At 38.2% G+C, this 21916-nt stretch overlaps 1 protein-coding gene across 1 annotated transcript; it reads left to right on the top strand.

Annotated features, from left to right (window-relative positions):
- Nucleotides 1–3307: 3307 nt before the first annotated feature.
- LOC110025731 (pentatricopeptide repeat-containing protein At1g80270, mitochondrial-like) lies at nucleotides 3308–21666 on the top strand. The gene is made up of 3 exons (XM_020726361.1): nucleotides 3308–3542; nucleotides 4243–4825; nucleotides 20173–21666. The coding sequence occupies exons 1-3, from the start codon at nucleotides 3508–3510 to the stop codon at nucleotides 21418–21420; spliced, it is 1866 nt and encodes a 621-aa protein (XP_020582020.1). The 5' UTR covers nucleotides 3308–3507; the 3' UTR covers nucleotides 21421–21666.
- The last annotated feature ends 250 nt before the right edge of the window (nucleotides 21667–21916 follow it).

Below are 21916 nucleotides of genomic sequence, written 5' to 3'. Positions count from 1 at the left end.
AAAATGAAAAATTGGAAACAAAAAGTGATCCGCTAAAGAAATACAATTGAAAGATTAAATGTATGATGTCTCATGTGGGACACATTGTTTATTGTGTATTTGTATTTTGGTTTCCTTCAGCCAGGGCGTCAATTCAGGTCTGCGTGTCGGGTTTGGGTTCGACCTAGAAATGACCCAACCCGAATAGAGTTAACTTGAACTTAACCTGAATAATAAACGACTCAAAAATTAAGGCCCTTATTCGACCCAAAATTTCATGTTTATTTGAGTCATTTTTTAGTTTTTAGATTCAGTTTGAACCCAACCCAAAAAATAAATGAGTCGAATTCTCTGCCCCGAACTCAACTCAAAAAAATTTTGGGTAAACCTTAACTCAGATTTTCACCCAAAATTTTTTGAGTTGCGTTTGAGTCGTGTTTGCGTGTCGAGTCAATTTTTGACACCACCAGCTTCAACACTTATTTGATTATCTTGACCTCAATTAGGTGACAATTATATCACATCTATTATTAATTTAATTTTTTTCATAAGATTTTTGACAATGGGGTAATATTTAATATCTTGGTGTTGCACAAAAATCAATCACACACGCATATAATATAAAAACATTAGAAGAAACGCTAAATTTACGTGTAAAAACCTTATTAAAAATCATGAGGAATGTATGGTCAAAGTAACCTCATCAGGCGTTTGTAAGTATATATGTCAACTTTTCTAATGAATTAAGTAAGATGGAATTGTGATGTCGATGCTACAAATGTACAATAGTTGTTCAACGGTAACATTTGCAATTGGGCTACAACAAATGAAGTTGATAATGAAGGTGTGGTCGGTGGCTACAATAATAACAATTGGTCACAGTGGTTGTAGTTGGAAGTTGCAACAGAAGTAGTTGACTACAAATGATGTAATTGGTTGTTGCATATATAGTCGTTGGTCGCAACGATCATGGTTGGAAGCTACAATATCATTATTTTGAAATATATGTCGTAGTTGGTGACTATAATAGTGTTGGTTGACCACATAAGTCATAATTAAAAGTTACAACAATAATAGTTTATCATTTAAGTCATAGTTAGCTACTATAATACTATTAGTTCGTCACATAGGTTATAGTTGGTGACGCAGCAATGTCAATTGACCACAGAGTGTGGTTGGAAATTATGATAGGAGTTTCATATTCTAGTTAAAATAGTTATGCACAATGGTAGTTGGTGGCTGGTGATCGACGGTTGCGAGCAGTGATGATCGACAATGATCAACGACTATGGAGATCAAAATTTATCATTGGGTTCTTAATACAATGATATAATGTATGATCGTATTTGGGATACAATGCTAGCAAGCAAAGGTCATCAACAATAACAAGCAAGGGCTATCGACTATGGCTGAAGACTACGAAGGTCGAAAGTCATTGTCAGATTTCCAATGCGATCTTAAACTTTATGATCATATTTGGTATATGATGTTGGCAAGTAGGGGTCATTGTCGATGAAAAAGTTGAGGCAGCCGACGGGTGGTGGTTGATCATGACTGGTAGTTATGGAGGTCGAAAGTTATCATCGGGCCTCCAAGACAACATTTATATGATTTGCTTGTATTTGGAATACAAATTTAACAAGCAGAGGCCATCTACAACGACAAGCATGGATGACACACATGTGTCTGTTGCGGCTGACGAGCACTGGACGATGGTGTTTGATGAGTACAGATACCAGAAGTTAACACTGTGTCTCGAATAGAGAGTTACACTTTTCAATTGTATTTGAGATACAACATTAACAAGCAGATATCACCGACTGTGATGAGTAGAGTCAGTCGACGGTGATCGAAGACGACCAACAATGTGGTCAACAAGTACAGGGACCATAAGTTATTGTCGCATCTCTAATATGACGTTATACATTACATCCATATTTGGGATGCAATATTAGCAAGCAAAGGGTCGTCGACGATGACGAGCAGGAGCAGCCAAAGTTGCTCAGCGGCTACGGAGGTCGAAAGTTATCACTAATTTTTTAATGCAGATCATGCTTTGGAGTTTGTTCCCCTCCTCTCCCCTCTCAAGTGAATATAAGAGATTTATTTTATAGCTTGTGGTTGGGGAATTTTAGTACTTTGGCCAATATCTTCCCCAACTACTTGATCGGATCACCCACACTGACCCTCTTGATTATTAGAGGTTTTATAATAATTTTAGGGTATTATTGACCTCAAAATTAAGCGAGCTTGTGCTCATTGGATCCCTCTGATCGAGGTGCTCGATTTGCATATAAATATGTCAAATTTAATGTTCATTTAAGCCACTCAATTGACAATCTCAAGCTTTGAACTCAATCATTTTAAAACTATGAACTTTGATCCATTCATAACCACTAAAATTCTAAATTTTGAAATGTCGAATATTGAAATATGAATAATATAATTTAACATTTATATTTAGAGTTTTCTCCGAATTTCACGACTTTGAAATATGTAATTAACTATGAGAGATTGTATTTGTAGGGATACTAGACTCCGTAATAAAATAAACCATAAGAGAAAAATTATTGGTTCATGTAGACCCATTAATCCATATGATTCTCATCATCTAACAGATCATGTTCATTTCAATATAATATTTATGACTCTTGGGGTAGTATATTATTTTTCAAATTAAACATTTGATTATTTAGATTAAAAACTTTTGAGATTCGTGATAGACAAACTCGAACATATAAAACACCAACATTGTACACCTAAAAATATATATTTTTATAGAAAATAAATATGCTAATATATAATAAAATATGAAATTATGTACATGCACGATAGATATTCTTGTATTTAAAATTAAATTTGAGAATTGAAATTGGCCCGATTTGCTGGTATTATTGATGATAGGGTCCTAAATAGATTCCCCTTAAGTAGGGTTTGTCAAATTCAATAAATTCTGATATACTAAATAGCATGTGCAAGACATAGCTCATCCGTAATGACATAATAAATCCGCATTGCAATCGGATTTAATAAATCATGATTTAAGTACTAGAAATGACGGAACACGAAAATAAATGATGAAACACGAGCAAATTTGATTTAACGAAACATTGAATTTAGTTTAATTTTTTTTTATATTTGATTGGACTTAAGTTAAATCTTTTACCAAATTTTATTAATAATATGTTATAATGTTTGTTTTATGAATTTATGTAATTTAAAGGTTTGGTAAGTAATTATTTTTTTTAATGTGAAAACCAGATTTCCGGGGATTTTGATGCTCAAGGGTAACGGTGCTCTTAAATCAGAATTGAAAAAAAAAAATCGGCTTTTTAAGGCCAGCTAGCGTCCGTGGGTTTAGGGTTTTAGAGCCCGAATCTCCTCTCTACCTCCACTCCTCTCGTGTGTGTGCTGAGAACTGAGGCAGCGGGAGGTTCCTTACTGCCTTGGAGCTAGGCCGCTGGGATTTTGGGCTTACCCACTTCAGGTGACCTATCTTCTCCCAATTTGATCTAGCTGCAGAGAATCATGTGGGCGATTCGTAGAGCTTCAAATCCTATAAGGTTATTCCCCATTTCCCTTTTCATTTTTCGAATCATCGTTAAAATTCGTTCGATGCTTTTTATCTCAGTCCGGATGGCTTTCTTTTTCCCAATTTTTGTGGTATTCTGTTGTTCTATCTACTGTTTACCTGAGTTTCAAAGGTTATTCCTTTCCTGTTGCTGTATCCTGTAATGATAGCTGGTACAATAGCTTTCTTTTTTATTGAAGACATTCAAATAGCTGTAATAGGCATAAGGTTAGTCATAACAGGATTATCAACTCAGCTCATTAAAGCAATCAAAATGCCTTTAACCTTAGTTTCATTGTTGCCTTATCTTATTTATTTATTTTTTGGTGAATGGCGAGTGAAAAATCTAAACTTGTGTGGCTTGAACTTGTAACCTTAACAAAACAATCTTCTCCAGCAATGGGCTACAATTCATTTCATGCTTCACCTTGCCTTAGATAATCAAATTTATATATATTTTTGTTCCTGTTGTACGCGAATCATTAGTATGCTCGTTTTTGTCAATATCTTACTTAGATGCAGGCCCGCCAAAAATTGCTGAGGGTAATTTTCAAGTTTTCTTGTATTGAGATGAAACAATAACTATGCATATGAACTAAAGCTCATGAACAATATCGGAAAATATTCTGTTACTGCTGTCAACACAGATGATTTGTTTTGTTTTTATCTAATCAATTTAGTTTTACGGCCAGGAAACAAAGTTGCTGCATCCTGTTCAATCACACTTTTTATGCTAAACCCGAAGCAACTAATAATTTGGAAAACGGAGTTCAGCATTCAAAATTTTGTCTAATTAATGGAGTTTATAATATGAAAAGACCTGTTTCTGGTGGAAGCTATCATCTTGCGCTGCCTTTGATTTGGGGAAGAAACCTTTCTTCTCAGGTTGGACGTAAGTCTAGTGACAAGGAGGATGATTTTGAGGATGGGTTTTCTGAACTTGAAGCACCTCCAGAAACTGAGGATATGGAAGAACTTGCAGAAAAGAATGAAGATGAATTGTCTTCTGAAGGAGATAGTGCGGGGGAAGATGCTGGTGAAGGAGAAAAGGGTGCCCTTGCACTTTCTGATACTGAAACTTCTGTTGGTGGAACAGAACATGCCAAGAAGGGTCGTAGCTCTCCCATTTTTAAAATCATAATGGAAGCTACTCGTCCTTCTTTAAACAGCGCCCTTGATCAGTGGATGGAAGCTGGGAATTCTTTGGGACAAGGCGAAATATCACTTGTATTGCTGAATCTTAGAAAGCGTCGGTTGTATGGAAAGGCCTTGCAGGTGAACCATATGTTCCGATGCTTTGTATTTTAACTTTTTCCTGCAAAGTTTCTCTTCTTTTGTAGGTCCTGATAATCTATGTGATGAGTACTTTCCAGTCAATGCTATTTAATAATTTATTGGTACGAATGGTATTAGGTTGATAAATGTGTATCATGTCACCCAAAGTTTTAAGGTATTTTTTCTATTATTTACTTATGGTCCATTCACAATAGAAGCATTTTGCAAACAATATTTGAGATTTTGCAAGTTCAAGGATTGTTTGAATGCTTTTACTGGCTTTAAGTTTATTTTTTGCTATTTGCTTAGTAAAACGTTCGAATTGTATTAAATTGATATTAAAATGTATGTGTATTATAAAGATTTCTTTTATAGAAATTGTAACGTGTAAGACATTTGAATTATTTAAACTAATTTTAATATATGAAAAACTAAAATTTTCTTAACTGTAAAGCTACAATATTCTTTGAATTTTGTTGATAAGAGGAGAAGATTTTCTGTTTAAAAGAAGTAATTGTTTGTTCTGAAGTAGTATTGTCTCCCAACCTCACCATACTTACCAATCCTTTTCTGTAAGCACCTGTTCTGAAATTCACAATATTTTGATGAGAAAATAATTATTCAATCATAATTTTTGGAGATTTCACTTACAAATAAAAGGTTGCAAGAGAGATTTGGAGCATGTATGACAAAATTTAGGACTACTCCAAAGTCAATTCTAATGGTTCCAATCCCTTTAATAGAAGATAGAGATTTGTCAACAAGTTTGACTCTCAGATTTTTAGACGAGGGTGTAAGATGAGAATAAGTGGAGACTATCTATAATATGATCCGAAGTTATAGTCTCAATGATCCAAGACTCTTTATCGCTTTTAATACATGTAGAAATTTTGAGCAAGATTTTTTTTTTCTTACCCAACGACAAATTAAATCCTACTATATGTAATAGAGTGGCTGGGATACCTGTCCACAAATTAGGAAAACTAGAAAAATAAGAAATGTCTACTAAAGGAAAATAAATATTAAAAGATATTTTGTGTGAAGAAAATAAAATCCTTCCTAATAGAGTATATATGTTGATTACTTCCAACACTCCCTCTCAAGCTGGTTTGTATATATTATACAAACCAATCTTGGAAGTCAATGTATCATGATTGACCCATGGTGGTGCATTGGTGAGAATATCAGTATAATGAAGTTTTGTTGGAACGTAATTTAGCTGAATAATTCCGTTATTAGCCTTTTCTGTGATGAAGTGTCGATCAATCTCGACATTTTGCTTTGTCATGGTGCTCAAGATTCTTGGCTATACTGATAGTTGCTTAACTATCACTGAACATCTTAATTTTGTTCTATCTCAACATTAAGTTTCCTTAATATCCTTTATGTTACATTCCTTCACATTTTCATTGTACATGAGCATGATATTCAAATTCTGCACTACTTCAAGAGACAACAACTTATTTTTTTTGCCTCTCCAAGTGTCAAAACTTCTTAAGATGTATGAACAATAGCCAGTGGTTGATTTTCTATCAGTTACCTCTTCTGTTCAACTAGCACATATGTATATTTCAATATCACATTTTTCAGATTTTTTGAAGAGCAAACCATATCTAGGAGTTATCTTCAAGCATCGAAAAATTCTATTCACTATTTTCAAATGATCCTCACTTGGATTAATTACATGTTGACTTAATACACCAAACAAATACAGACCATTAGGTCTCATGTGTGATAGATAGATTAGCTTTTCCAGAATTCTTTGATAGCTTCCTTTATTAACTGGACTGTTTGTTTCACATTTTTTAGCTTTTTATTGGGATCCATGGTTGTGTCAGCTGATTTATTTCCAAACAAACCAGCTTCATTTAACAAATCTATGATGTACTTTCTTTGGGGTATGACAATTTTCTTCTTAGATCAAGTCACCTTCATTCCCATTCAGTATATTAGAGTTTCGAGATTTTTGATATCAAATTCAGTTGCAAGCATCCTTTTTAGTATGCCACTATTTCTTTTGAATAATTACCTATCAAAATAATATCATCTGCATATACTATGAGAATTGCAATTTTGCCTCTAGGATTGATTTCAACAAATAGTGCATAATCAACTTGACACTGATGACTCCGATTTTTAATCACAATTTTAACAAATTTGTCAAAGCAAGTACGAAGAGTTACTTTGAGTCATATAAGAATTTCTTCAACTTACAAACTAATATGTTGTTCGCGCTATTTTTTAAACGTGGAGTGATAGTCTTTAGATTTTCTTCATCATGGTCCTCATTTAAGAAGATATTTTTGACATTCAGTTGGTATAAATACTAATATTGGTTTACTGCAAGGGAGAGTTGAACCCGAACAATATTGAGCTTCGCAACATGCACAAATGTTTTGTGGTAGTCAATCCAATATGATTGTGTGAAGCTCTTGACTACCTAGCTGGCTTTGAATCTCTTTTCACTTCCATATCCTTTGTATTTAACCATGAATATCCATTTGCTACCTACAAGTTTTTTTCTATAAGGACCTTCGTAAATTTCCATGTGTTATATTTTCAAGAGCCCAAATTTCTTTAATTGCTTGTTTCCATCCTATAACCCTTAAAGCTTCTTGAAAAGAGTTGGGAACTTGCACACTATCAAGTTTTGTCAAAAAAAATCCTTTAAGATGATAACAATTTTTCATAAGCTACATATCTTTAGATTGGATGATCATCACACCTTCAGATTTTTCATAAGCTACATATCTTTAGATTGGATGATTATCACACCTTCAAACACGAGATAAACAATCCATATCATTATGATTATCAGGTGCAGGAGGACTTGGTTCAGGTTCTTGACAGTTTTTGATCTGCATGGTTCTGCTTTATTTGCTCAGTGGCTCTTTATTTTCTGGTATTGACACGAAATTCTTGATCTCTGGTATCAATTTGAGGTGGAGTAGAGACATTTGGAATAGCTTCCGTGACATAGTTTGATACCTGAACTAATTAGAGAATCAACGGAAACAAAAGCGACTTTTATTAATATTGAAGTAAGGTTACAACGCAACACAAATGAAAAGGGAAACTTCAACATTAAACCAATTCTCCGACTAGGACTTGAAGAAATGATTCGGGAGCGGTGACAACGCTAACGAAGCGACAAGGGAAAAGGGGTAGGTTTTAAGAATTGTCGGATCTGTTGGAAGGGTGTTTGTTGGCTGGTTGAGGATTTGGGAGAGTGGGGCGGTAGGAGGGAAAGCTGCAGGGAAGGGTGGTGAAGGGTACTGTGTGAGCTAGACAACAAGGAAAACTGTTGTAGGGGGGGCTCGACAGGCTGCAAGGGGCGATTGGGAGGGCTTGACAGGAAGGGAACAACAGGTTGGAGGGGAATAGGGTGCTGAAAGGAGGATTGGAAAGGTTGGACAACAAGGTTGTGGCGGAAAAGAGCTGACAGATCAGCTGGGATGGTAGAGAAATGGCTAACAACTAATGGAAGGGAAGAGAAGGGTAGGGAGGAGGATAGAGGAAGATATATCACCACCTTGGAGTATGATACAATCGGAGCAGCACTACCTCCTCGGATACAACCCTAGAACAGAGAGAACAACTCCACAAAGGAATCAGAAAGCAACACACAACAAAACTAACCCTAATGCAATAAAGCAATAATATAAAGACTCTCTCATGTAAAACATAGATAAGGAAGGATATAGGGAGGGTCGGCGACACTGCCGCTTTTCCAAAAGTGCCGCTCGATCGAGTGGCACACAGGAAAGGAAGTAAATCCTACTCGACTCCTGTCTCATTCTGAACCAGTTGCCTCAAGCAGTGTTCAAACCGGCTCCCCTACGCCAGCCGATTCAGCCGGTTGGCTTGTTTCCCCCCTCCGTGCGGGAAACTCCTGTACCCGTGTCATTCTCTCGGGGTTGGAAGTGCTTCGACTTCATTCGTCGAACGTTCTACTTGTCTCTAATCCTGGTGACACCTTGGCCCCACTGCCGGCTGCAATGTTGACCAAAGCATCTAAGAAATGGCACCACTTGCACGCTCATGTCCCTATCGATCCACCCTTCTGAGACTGTGGCCCATGCCTGCCCTGCTGGATCCTCCATAAGTAACACATGGTCGGGTCAGGGGTCGTGAGAGTAGCCTGAATCTTTCTGTCTGGTAGTGGTGCTAGTGGTACAATGTTGATTGTGAAGCCCTGACATCCTCTCTGGTGTAACTATCCCGTGCCTTGAACCCATCTCAATACACTCATTCTATGTCGTCAGTAGAACTGGCCCTACTAACGTCACTTTGCCGGCAAGGAGAATGAAGTGCTTCTCCTCCTGGGCAAATGAGTATGTGTTTCTGAATCCATCATACTGAGTCTTCCGGTCAAACTGTCACAGCCGTCTCAACAGAAAGTGACAGATGTCCATAGGGATTGCGCGTCAAACCATACCTGGGCCTGCAGTTGGCCTTTTTATCGGGAACTCAACCAAACATCTCCTGTCGATGCTAATCCAATTCTCCTTCTTTATCCATGTTAGTGAGTACGACTGAGAATGCCTTTTAGTCGCAAGTCTCAATTTCTCTACCATCTGTGTCGATGCCACATTTTGCTACTCTTGCTGTGGATGATGAGGCTGTGAAGCAGGTGTAGAATATGTTGCGGCGAAGCCAATGCGGATCCCTTGTATCTTTAATTTGCAGGATTCGTCGAATCAAGAGCGGCTCTCCTTCGTCTGGTGGGAGTTGATACACCTCAACCTGTTCTTCAACTTTTTATTCGCCCCTAACCTCCTCCACGACACCCTGATCTGTGAGTGTGACTATCCTACTCATGAGACAGCTAGAGGTGATGTAACCACCACCGTGACATCTATAACACTTTATGGCTGATACAATATTGGAGGAGCCACCTTTCTTCTGTTTCTTTCCGCTATAATCTGAAGGGTCATTCCCATGATCGGGCTTGCTAGTGTCTGCTGAGGTACCATTGTTGGTCGTGGTAACTGTAGGTGACTTTATGCCTGAAGAAAGACTGTTGTCGGCTCTGCTTATGCTGCCTTTCCACCTTCAAGCCTAGTGATCGGATATTCTCCAACATCCAGTACGGTTGTAGCTGCACCACATTGCTAATACTAGACTTCAAGCCATAAAGGTATCTGACTATTATATTTTCTTTCGACTCAGTCAGATCACACTTCAACTGCAAATGCTCCGTGAACTCTTCTAATAATAGATACCTTTGCTGTAGGTGATGGAGCCTCAGAAACATATCATGGAGGTAATGGGGTGAGGTATTTCCTCTGCATTGTTTTCTCCATCTTCTCTCACCTGATAATGTTATCACTTCCTTTTCTTTTCCTCTGCCTTTGAAAGTTCTCTCACCACAAAGAAGCACTCTTTCTTCAGCTTTATGGCCTCTAATTTGACTCGCCTATCCTCTAACACATCTTATACTCGAAAATTCACTCAACAGCCTGTAAGCACTCGATGAATTCCTTTGGATCCATTTCTTCTTCGAACTATGATAGTTCTACCTTGATGTCGAAGTCTTCGTGTCCTCCAAATGACATCCCCTCGCCTTGGAGTCTCCCTCTGAGGGCGTTTCAGATATCCCTCTCTAGGCCTCATATGATACTGGATTCCGAAACGTCGTGTCTGATTCAGATCCCCACCTCGTTCTCTTTTTCGACTATCCAGATCTTGGTCGAAGGTAACCTCCTCCCTTGTTAACTCTTCAAACTCTGTAAGTCTCTGTTGAAGACGATGAAACTCTCGCCATATCTCTTTCCGGGTTGGTTTATGCATATTTCTCTTTGTTGGCATAGCTAAGGTTTAGGAAGAAGAGGGAAATTCTTTTTTTGTGGAAGTGGAAAGGTTAATTGGTGGTAGGAAAGAAAATTTTTGGGTTATGGCAGATGCTAGGAAACTATAGGATAGGACTAGGGTTAGATTACCTCTGATACCAAATGATAACGGAACTAGGAATCAATTGAAACAAAAACAACTTTTATTAACATTGAAATATGGTTACAATGCGACACAAATAGAAAGGGGGAACTACAACATTAAGCCAATTCTAGGGGGCTAGGACCAAAAGAAAAGATTGATGACTGGTTTGGGGGTTTGGGAGAGTGGGGTGGCAGGGAAAGCTGCAAGGAAGCGTGGTGAAGGGTGTTGGGTGATGGCGAGGTGAGCTGGACAACAAAGAGAACTGCTGTAGGGGGGCTCGACAGGCTGCAAGAGGCGGTTTAGAGGGCTTGACAGGAATGCAACAACAGGTTGGTGGGAATAGGGTGTTGGAAGGCGGATTAGAAAGGTTGGACAACAAGTAGTGGCGGAAAAAGGGGCGGCAGGTCGGTGGAGATGGTAGAGGAATGGTCGACGGCTAATGCAAGGGATGGAGAAGGGGTAGGGAGGAAGATACATCACCAAATCGGAGTAGGATACAACTGGAGCACCATCACCTCCCAGATACAACCCTAGAACAGGGAGAACAACTCCACAAAGGAAATCATGCTCGACTCCTGCTGCATTCTTAAGCGGTTGCCTCAAGCAGTGTTTGGATCAATTTCCCCATGCCAACCGGTTCAACCGGCTGGCTTGTTTCCCTCCATATGGAAAGCTCCCGCACCCGCATCATAGTTTGTTTTTTTAAATAGAGCTGGTTGAGTGGTAGGATTTGATTCAGTTGTGTGGGTGACAAGGCTTGATTCAGTTGGAATGTCTTGGAGAAGATCTCAAATTTGATATTCCATGGAGTTCTCCCTCTGAATTTTAGATTTGGGAAAGTAAGATTGATTCTTAAAAAATGACATTCATGGAGCTGTATACTTTTTCTATTGATTGAAGAGTAACATTTGTATTCTTTTTGGCTGGAGGAATAACAGAGGAAGATACATGTGAAAGATTTGAGATCGAGTTTGCTGTGGTTTTGTTGACGGATGTGAACAAAGGCGAAACAAACAAAAACTTTCAATGGTTAGTCAGAGAAAAAAGAGTGAATATGTGGAGAGAATTCCATGAGAACATTGTGAGATTTGAAATTTTAAATTTCGACTAGACATTTTATTGATGAGATATGTGTCTTTGACTATTGCTTCCCCTAAAAAATGTTTAGGCACATGATTAAAGATCATAATGGCTTTAACTCCCACAAGAAACATAATTCTTCTTCTTAGTGACACCCCATTTTGTTGAAGAGTTTCCACACTAAAACTTATATGACTCATATTATGCTTGGAAAGATAAGGATCAAGAATGAAATTAAATTATTATTTAGAATTATCAATGTTAAGACCTTGATTTTTGCTTTGGAATTGAGTAAAGAATGAACTTATCTACTGATGAGATTATTTCTTTTGAGTAGATATAAACTATTATACATCTCAACATTGCCAATCACATTCTCTGAATCTACTATTTAAAAATCGCAAAAATTAACATAAAATTTAATAACACATTTTAAATCACAAGTTTGCTGATTGAGAGTAGACAACAATTTAATTTTGGAACATATAGAATGTATTACAGGCGAATCTCTTTAGCCAATTCAATTGGTCCAGTTCCTGCTACTGGTGATGGTGAACTAGTAGCTGTTTGAACTGCAGAATGACTGGTGCATGGGGTTGTGCTTTTTGAAGATGTTGTTGTCTCCCTTTATATGATATGAGATTTTGTAATCAACTATCCAAAATTTTAATTTATTGCTTTGAACAATAAGAGCATGAGGTAAGATACCCTGTTGTGCTAAAAAACTGGTCGGTTGCTCGGTAGAGTATTTTGGTACTTGTCTGGGTCATGGTTATAGCTTCTTATAATTATCGCACCAAAATCATCCTTTGTTGGGCTTATTATTTAAAGAGGTGTTGTGATTGTACAAAACTTACCCTTCAACAGATGGTGCAGTGTGATTGCCTGTCATCATTAACTTATTTCTGCTTTCCTCCTTCAAATTTTTTCAAATGCATCCTGAATTGTAGGAAAAGGTTTAATTCCCATGATCGTTCTTCCGACTTCATTTAGGTTTTTATTGAGGCCAAGAAAAAAATTTATGGTTATCTTTTATTCAATAATCTTCATATACATATTTCTAGGATTAAATCTCATATATGTCCAGTTGCAGCAAGCTACGTGTGAGCATGTTGAAATATTAACACTCAATTCCTCTTGTCATAGATTACTTAGTATGGTTTTAATCTCAAATAACTCCGAGTACTCAATGCTATAATAGATTTTACATGCATCCTCTCATATTTCTTTGGCTATCTTACAGTGCATAAAAGTTTCTCCAATTTTCTTGGTCATGAAATTTATTAATCATAACATAACCAAGGGATTGTCAGTTTTTTAGGCTTGGTATTTAAAGTATGTCATTTTTTGAGCCAAAATTTTATCTTTAGATGTCCATTTTTTTCGCTACCACAAACGTACATAAAGACTAATTGAGGTCATTGAAGAAAATTCTGGCCATGCAGTTTATGGTTAGTGATTAGATGAGATGAGCTGTCAGGTTACATTAGGTATTGGATATTTAGGCTCATACATGGAGGTTATTTTTGTGAAAAATATGCATTTGCATTAAAATATATAAAAAAAACAAAAATTATGCATGTATGCATCTATGATGTAAAAAATGGAAACCTGTCATCCACAAGTATGATAGATTATTCCATATCATCATCTACGTGCATAAAAATAAAAGAACCATTAAGGGCGCGCTTAGCACAAAAATGGGCTTCCTTATTACAATATCTAAAAGTTTGCACAGAAAGAATTTGTTTAAACTGCAAAAGGAAGGCAAACTCTGTTGCAAGTTGCGAGTGGAGTTGCCAAACATCTTTCTTCATCGAGCTCAAAAGTTGGATGATATTTGCGTCATCCTCTTCAACTATGCCGCCTTTGAGATCAAACATCCACGGCTGGCAAATATTGAGATATTGAATCACCACAAGCTCAATTTGTGAGCTGTCCTAGTGCTCGAAATTCTTTCCCATAGCTATAATGTCCCGGCCGCTTTCATCTCGAATGATTGCACCGGCGCCCGCAATTCTAGATGGTACCAACAAGGCAACAATAACATCTTGAAAACTGTTGAATGCCAGTAGGGGAATCGACAAGAGATCAGGATCTCTTTAACCCTACAAATTGTGGCCTGTCCCATTGCCCTCGAAATGGATAAATACCTGTTTTGGCGAGAGTTTCCAAAAGATTTGCAACAATGATGGTCGGAGTACCATAGGGACAAACATGAATCATAGCGTTGCGAGCTTGCCAGTCGTGGTGGATCACATAGCAATAACATTGGGTTTCGGCAATGTTGCACTTCCGGATAGTGCTGAGACCAACAAGGCAACAATAACATCTTGAAAACTGTTGAATGCCAGTAGGGGAATCGACAAGAGATCAGGATCTCTTTAACCCTGCATAACAACCAGCAGTTAGAAATAAGGTGGCCGCGGTCTTCGGTGTCGGGGCAGCCCCAAGGGCAAGCCATGTTGTTCGTGAGGCTCCACTTGGCAAGCCATTAGCAGGTAGGGATGGCGTCGTGAACTAGCCTTCACCAAAAGTCGCACTCGCGAGGGTGAAAATGCAGCTTGCTGAGCCGCTCATAGTCCGCATCCGGTTGCAGGAAGGAAGCCTTATAAGCCAAGGCACTAACTGTCTTTCCAGCATACATCTTATTGAGCTCAACGCATTCTTCATGAATGTCATTATAGACTTGAACTTGCGCAATCTTAGCAACTAATTTCTTGTCAAAATTGATTTCCAAGCATAGCATGGTTCCAGGAACCATTCAAATGCGGGTTCGAAACCCGTATCCCTTCAGGCAACTGAACGTTGACCGGGCAGGTCAAGTTTGGTTTAGGGTATCAGTGTTACTGCCATTCGCCACCTTCCACCTGGTTATAGGTTGCCACCTTCCACCTGGTTATAGGTTGTAAATGTTGCAAGGTTTCACACACAATTTTCCATTTAATAGACGTGGTGCGATTATATTGATGAGGCTCCATGATGCTAGCATACTTATCCTTTAAACACCTGTGCAACAAAGAGTCTTATTATGTAAAAAGATCCAAGCGATCCAAGCTCTAAGGGGCCCTCGCCAATTTTTGAATGCGTGAAAGCATGACCACCAAGATTAAGTTGGTTTGCAAAGTGCATCCCAAGCCACATAATGCAAAGCATGCTGATTGGCATTCTTGCGCCAAAGAAATTGGTGGCAACTTCTTTCAATGTCTTGGAGGATGCTGGAAGGCACATCCGTATGAGTTGATAAGGGTTACACGGCCTGCCAAAGAGAGCTGCCTGTTTCCCCATGCATTAAGCTTGGAAGCAACCTTCGGTTGCAGGCTGGAAATATCGGGGTTGGTAAGCTTTCTCAAAGCAAGTTTAATCCCAAGGAACTCCATTTCGTCCACCTTCGTGAAATTAAGAAATCTGGCAATTTGCCGGTTTTTCGGAGCAGGATTCGCCTTGCTGAATAAAGCTGTAGATTTTGCAAAATTAATTTTTTGGCCCGTCCACTTGGAATAGTCCTGCATAATTCTCTTTAGCATCTTGGCCGCCGCCATATTTGCCTCCGAGAATAGAATAATATCATCTGCATATAATGTGAGAATAGAATATTATCACCTGAATACAAGAGGTGGGAAATGGAGGGGCCCTGTTGGACATTTTAATACCAATATGACCAGCATGTGAAAGAGCCCAAGAGAAGAGTTGAAAACATAAAATAAAGTGATAAGGTGATAGTGGGCAACCTTGACCCACATTTAAGGTGCATTTGAGGTAGCTTGTGCTTATCAGATAAGTCGCTTATCTGGAAACGCGGACCACAGGGTTCAACCCACGTTCCGGGTTCAGTGTAAAAAACCAACTGCGTTTTCAGATAAATTGCTCAAATATAGTTTCTAAACTATGAGACAACTTTTTCAAAATGTCGTCGCAGCAGATAAGCTGCCCCAAACGGAGCCTTAGCCTTTATCATGGGGATTGCCTTCCATTAACGAGTAAAGTGAAGCTTGGGTGCTCGATACAACTGAGAATCCAATTTTTGAAAAGCTCAAGGCAGCCCGAAGACGTAAGAACTCCCCAAAACGTGGACCAACTCATTTTGTCATAAGCTTATTCCATATCAATCTTAATCGACATGAGGCCACTTAATTGTGGAATACTTAAGCTTATTTATCATCTCCTGCACCACCAAACAGTGATTTGAAGTGGATCTATTTGTGATAAAAGCTCCTTGTTCCTCGTAGACGAGGAATAGAAAAGTTCCTTTCAAACAATTTACTAGGATTCTAGCCTGCACTTTGTAAATAGTGGTACAAACCGACACCTTTCTGGGACTTAGAACAATCAAGGATAATTTCCAATTAGAAGGCATGTGGTTGGAGGCAAAGAAGTCATGTACTGCTTGAAGCCTCTCGTTATGAATAATAGGCCAAAAGTGCTTGTAAAAGGAGGAGGTCATACCATCCAATCCCGAGGCGCGATTCAGACCCATGTTTTTGATTGCTTGTGAGATTTCATTATTTCTAATGGGAGCATTAATTTGGTCAGAAAAGTCAACGAGCAAGTGCGTGGAAGAATATAAATTCGACTACGCATTTGGTTGAATATAAGTACCATGTCATTTATTAGAAACAAAAGCCAAAAAAAAGTTTTAAATTTCTACTTGGTCTTCCGAAAACTGGCCATATGGAAGCTTAATTTGATTTATGTGGTTGCATGTATAGCGCTTTGTAGCTACATTGCCAACATAGTGGGAAAAATGGGAGTTGGAAGCAACTTCATTGAGCCATCTGACTTTCTCTCGCTTTGTTGCCCCCAAGATGCAATGCGGCAAGAGTAATGTTAAGTTCATGAACATGACTCTGCAACCTGGTCTCTTCTTCCGATTGAAAGCAATCATTAGAGCAATCCGCTTCTTGTAGATCTGCATCATCATATTCTTACTTCAATAATGAAGAGCCTTTAGAGTCTTACCTTACCAGTGAAGGATTTCACCGCCAGTACCAAAATCGGGTTTTCCCTAGTTCTTTTGCACGAAGTGCTAAGTGGTGGTCTTGGAGACCAAATTATCCTCTAACCGCAATATAGCCGACAAATAGAACGTAAGTTGTTGGATTTCCAGAGGGATCAAACAATGGTTCGAGGAATGCGAGACACATGATTAATAGTAGCAGTAGGAATGATGTTAAGGGCTGCTGAGTTGACAATTTACAATCATGTCTCACCCAAATTTTGATGGGACGATCTTTATTATTGCACCAGGTATATTTAGGACCAATAAATCTCAGATCATGTAGATCATGATTGACCATAAAATTAAGGATGTCCTGGACACCGTTATTAAAACTGAACGGGTTCCCTCCTTTCTTATCTTGTTGGCTGATTATACAATTAAAATCTCCACTGATAAGGGTGGGAGTGCCTCCTAAGTGAGGGAGTACCTCCTAAGTGAGAGCTGATATCGTTTCAAAGATTCGAATGAGAATGACAATCACAACTAGCATAAATAGTATAAAAACACAACAACATATTGTTTGGGAGAGTAGTTGACCCGACAATAAAATGTTCTTGTTTATGTTCCATTTTGAACGACACAAGACCTTTTTGCCACATGATGATGATTCCGTCAGACTTATCCGCTGAGGGCTGGTAATAAAATCCCACATATACCCTGCGATTCTATCATATTCCTTCTGACAAATGTGCTCAACCCTGGTTTCCATAATTCAATGAAAAAAGGGTTATTTTCATTGATAAGGTGTTTAAGGAAGTGGTCTGTTGCCTTTTTCTGAGCCCCCCTACAATTTCAGAAAAGAATGGACAATATTAAATCACAGAAGGAGATGCATCCATTCTTTTCGAGGAAAAAGATTGCGTGTTCATTCTTTGTTTGATAATAATGAGATTGTGAAACCTGAATCTAGAAGGCCTGTTGTACGAACAAAATTGAGAGGAGTTTTTATAATTCAATTGCTCGACTAGATGAGCAAATAGGAATTAGAGGGAGGAGTACCCTTAGTTCAATTGTTTGTCTGGAACTTAGAGGAAGGTGAATAGTTCTCGGTTTCCACGATTTCAGCACTGCGTGACTCATGTAGGGAGGGGGAGGGTGGGGGGCAAGCTGAATCGATCGCATGGTCAAATTGTTTGTTGTTTTAGCTAACCGAAGGGAGAAATGAAATGATTTGTGAAAAATCGAACGGAGTGTTTGAACTATCTGTAGAAATTGATCATAGGAGTCGAATCCACCTCAGACTTTTCAAACGGAGTGAACGCGTGCGAGCGAGGGAGACGAAGGGGGAGGGGGCAAGCTGAATCGATCGCATGGTCGAATTGTTTGTTGTTTTAGCAAACCGAAGGGAGAAATGAAATGATTTGTGAAAAATCGAACAGAGCGTTTGAACTATCTGTGGAAATTGATCGTAGGAGCCGAATCCACCTCAGACTTTTCAAACGGAGTGAACGAGTGCGAGCGAGGGAGACGGAGATCCTATTGTTATGCTTGGCTTGGAGAAGTGAGGCCTATTTATGCTGTTGTGGTCACGTTATTGTGGTCGGATGAGATGGTTTGAATGACAACTTTGGAGGAGACGAAGCAACTGCTTGTGCTTATGTGAGCATCAAACGAGACAAAGCAACTGGTTGTGCTTATTTGTGCGTACGTGAGTGTCGAACGACAACGACAAAGATTTTTGTAGATCTATCGTCAGTGATGAGAAAGTTTAGTTCAACAAGCCTCGACCTCAAAGACAGAACAGAGGCAATAGCGTTGTAGCCCCACGAACGAAATGTTTCTCAGAGTTCTGATGCCATGTGGAAAATTTGAGAAAGTTTTTTATTTCTTACTCAATAACAAATTACATCCTACTATATGTAATAAAGTGGCCAACATACCTGTCTAAAAATTATGAAATTAGAAAATTAGAAAATATCTACTAATGGTAACAAATAAATATTAAAAGATATTGAGTGAAGAAAACAACATCCTTCCTAATAAAATATATAGGCTGGGTACTTGTAAAAATACATATAAGAGCCAAAGGAACATTAACTTTTAGGCTATTAGAGAAGGGCTTGAAGATTTTCAAAAGTGAATACATTTTATTGAAAGTTTAGTTGCTCTTTGTTTAGGGAATTGCCTCCATTATTATGGCTAGTTTTCAACTTTAGTCCTGCTATTTTGGTTTGATAAGTATGAGCGTCTTTTGAGTTGATTTCTAGGATGAGAAAAACTGCACTAATTAGTTACTTTCTGCAGTTTTTTTCCAAAATATCCCGTCTTTTTACAGACATCAAAACAAAGATTGCCTCTTTTTTCCACACATTGAATCTTTTTCTTGATTTTGCTCTGAACTTCTGATGGCAAGAACCGATCTTCTAGTTTGAGGAGGATTCTCTTTGCCACCAAGAATTAGTTTGCTTTCTTCTCTTCGAACTTCAGCCAATTCTTTTTGTGATTAGCTGGAATTGGGTTTTGATACCATTTTAAGAGGAAGAAATAGAGGAGCAAAAAAGAGAGAGATCGATTATCTTCTAGCACTTTTTGTGGCTGAAAATTTTGGCCAATATAAATTCAGGTTGCAAGAGAGTAGAAGTAGGAGTTAAATGGAGGTATTCTAGAAATTACGGATATCTAGAAATACAGCTTACCATGATTTTAAAATTTACTAAATTGTACATTCGGCCATCAGCAGGACTCGCCTTCAAGGGAGAAAACCAGTTTTTGCACGTGTCCACTGCTAGCTTGATTTCCAGCCAGGGACGCACCAAATCTAGTGGCATCAAATTAAGATTTATATGGTTCTATTTTGAGTCAAAAATTGCACCAGAAAATAGCTTTTAGGGAAAAAAATGGGTGCAGCCGGTTTTCAGCAGTTCTCAATTATTTATTTTGAAATTGTGGGAGTTAAATATCTTTGTGCAGAGTCTATCTTTAACTTGTTGCAGCCCATAAAGAAGTGGTTCATCTTTCACTCACAGATGAATTATTTTGATACTGTTTATCATTTTCTCCAGTAATAAATTCAAAATGGCCCCTTTCATGTGTCCTGTATTTTAGTTAAGAATTAACCAGTAAATAGTCCTATCAAATCACTTTTGCATGCTCGGTTTGGAGCATTGAGTGTCAAGATTGGACTCTCTGGCTAGAGCTCCATTTTGAGGGGCCTTGCTGACAAATAATGCATTATTTCGTTTGCATACCGTTTTAGTTTTATTTGTTTGAAGTTCATGAATCATTAGCTTATCTTCCATCCGAAGTTCCCGTTTAAGCTGATTATTTTTTTTATAATTCAGTGAGGATACTTTCTGTTATGTTGGTATAAACTTATCATTCCGATTGACAGTTTATGGAGTGGTTGGAAACAACTAAGCGCCTTGACTATGGAGAACGTGAATATGCATCTCGTCTGGATTTGGTTGCTAAGGTTCTCGGCCTTCAAAAGGCAGAAAGCTACATTGATAAAATTCCCAGTTCCTTTAGGGGTGAATTCCTTTACAGAACTCTTCTAGCCAACTGTGTTGCTGCTGTCAATGTTAAGAAAGCAGAAGAAATATTCAATAAAATGAAGGACTTTGGTTTCCCAATCTCTACCTTTGCATGCAACCAACTAATATTGCTTTATAAAAGGGTGGACCGAAAAAAGATTGGTGATGTGTTAAAAATGATGGAGAAGGAAGATGTTAAGCCATCTCTCTTCACATACAGCCTTTTGATAGACACCAAAGGGCGTATACATGACATATCGGGCATGGAAGAGGTTCTTGCGACGATGAAGGCAGAAGGCATTGAGCCCGACTTATATGTGCAATCTGTAATTGCAAAGCACTACATATTTGCTGGGGAAAATAAAAAAGCTGAGATATTATTGAAAGATATTGAAGGGGATGACATCAGTAAGAACCGTGCTGCCTGTAAACCTCTTCTTACTCTATATGCTGCTCTTGGTAAGATTGAAGATGTGGGAAGAATTTGGAATGTGTGCGAGGAAAATCCCCGATTAGAAGAATGTTTAGCTGCCATTGAGGCTTGGGGGAAGCTGGGAAAAGTGGAGAATGCTGAGAAAGTCTTTGAGATGATGATGAAATCATGGAAGAGACTTTCTTCCAAATATTACAATGTTCTTTTGAAGGTTTATGCTAATCACAAGCTTCTATCTAAAGGGAAGGAATTGGCAAAGAGGATGTCGGATAATGGCTGTAGGATTGGCCCTTTGACTTGGGATGCTCTAGTGAAGCTCTATGTGGAAGCTGGGGAGGTTGAGAAAGCTGATTCTATTCTGCACAAGGCTTCTGAACAGAACCAGGTGAAGCCACTTTATAACACTTATATTTCTGTGCTGGAAAAATATGCTGACAGGGGTGACATTCATAATGCCGAGAAGATATTTCATAGGCTAAGGCAGATGGGTTATATTGGTAGGATGAGGCAGTATCAATTATTACTACAGGCCTATGTGAATGCCAAAGCACCAGCTTATGGGTTTCGAGAGAGGATGAAAGCAGATAATATTTTTCCCAACAAAGCTACACTGGCACAATTGCAAGCTGTGGATGCATTCAGAAAGACGCAGATTTCTGAGTTGCTCGATTGAGGTTTTTCGTATTTAGCTGCATGTTTAATCAAACAAGGTAGATTTTTTAAGTAGCTTTGTTAAGAAAGATGGCATACATTGTTTGACTATTGCTAAATGTCCAGTATTTCTGCTGTTTGGCATGACCTTGATCATCATCAAGGAAATTCTGGTGTATTGTTTTATGCTGTTATTGCATATTTAATTTGCTACAATGTTCAAATTTTGTAATCTTTATGTGCTTTCCTTGCAATGAATTTTTATTTGCCTTAATTTGATTTCTTTTTTTTTTCCCAACTACTTATGAGTGATTTTAGTTTGTTTCAATATTCAATAAGGTATGAATTTGGTCTCATATTGACCTGATTAATTCCAACCTATATAAATATGATTGCATAGTTAGAACTTAAAACTGTTGTAATTTTGTAATCGCTTACTGCCACGTAAATAAATTGATTCCATATACCCATTAAAACAATCCTTTTGCAAATATTATCCATTTTAAAACCAAATCATT

This window comes from Phalaenopsis equestris, unplaced genomic scaffold (assembly GCF_001263595.1).
Source record: "Phalaenopsis equestris unplaced genomic scaffold, ASM126359v1 Scaffold000326, whole genome shotgun sequence".
Classification (NCBI taxonomy): domain Eukaryota; kingdom Viridiplantae; phylum Streptophyta; class Magnoliopsida; order Asparagales; family Orchidaceae; genus Phalaenopsis; species Phalaenopsis equestris.
This window is presented reverse-complemented; position numbering and strand designations above follow the sequence as displayed.

Bases quoted from the DNA above. Each gene is read 5' to 3' on its own strand.
- LOC110025731 (XM_020726361.1), top strand. From the start codon at position 3,508: ATGTGGGCGATTCGTAGAGCTTCAAATCCTATAAG. The intron at 3,543-4,242 runs GTTATTCCCCAT...TTTTACGGCCAG, and splicing joins AGAGCTTCAAATCCTATAAG to GAAACAAAGTTGCTGCATCC. The intron at 4,826-20,172 runs GTGAACCATATG...TCCGATTGACAG, and splicing joins TGTATGGAAAGGCCTTGCAG to TTTATGGAGTGGTTGGAAAC.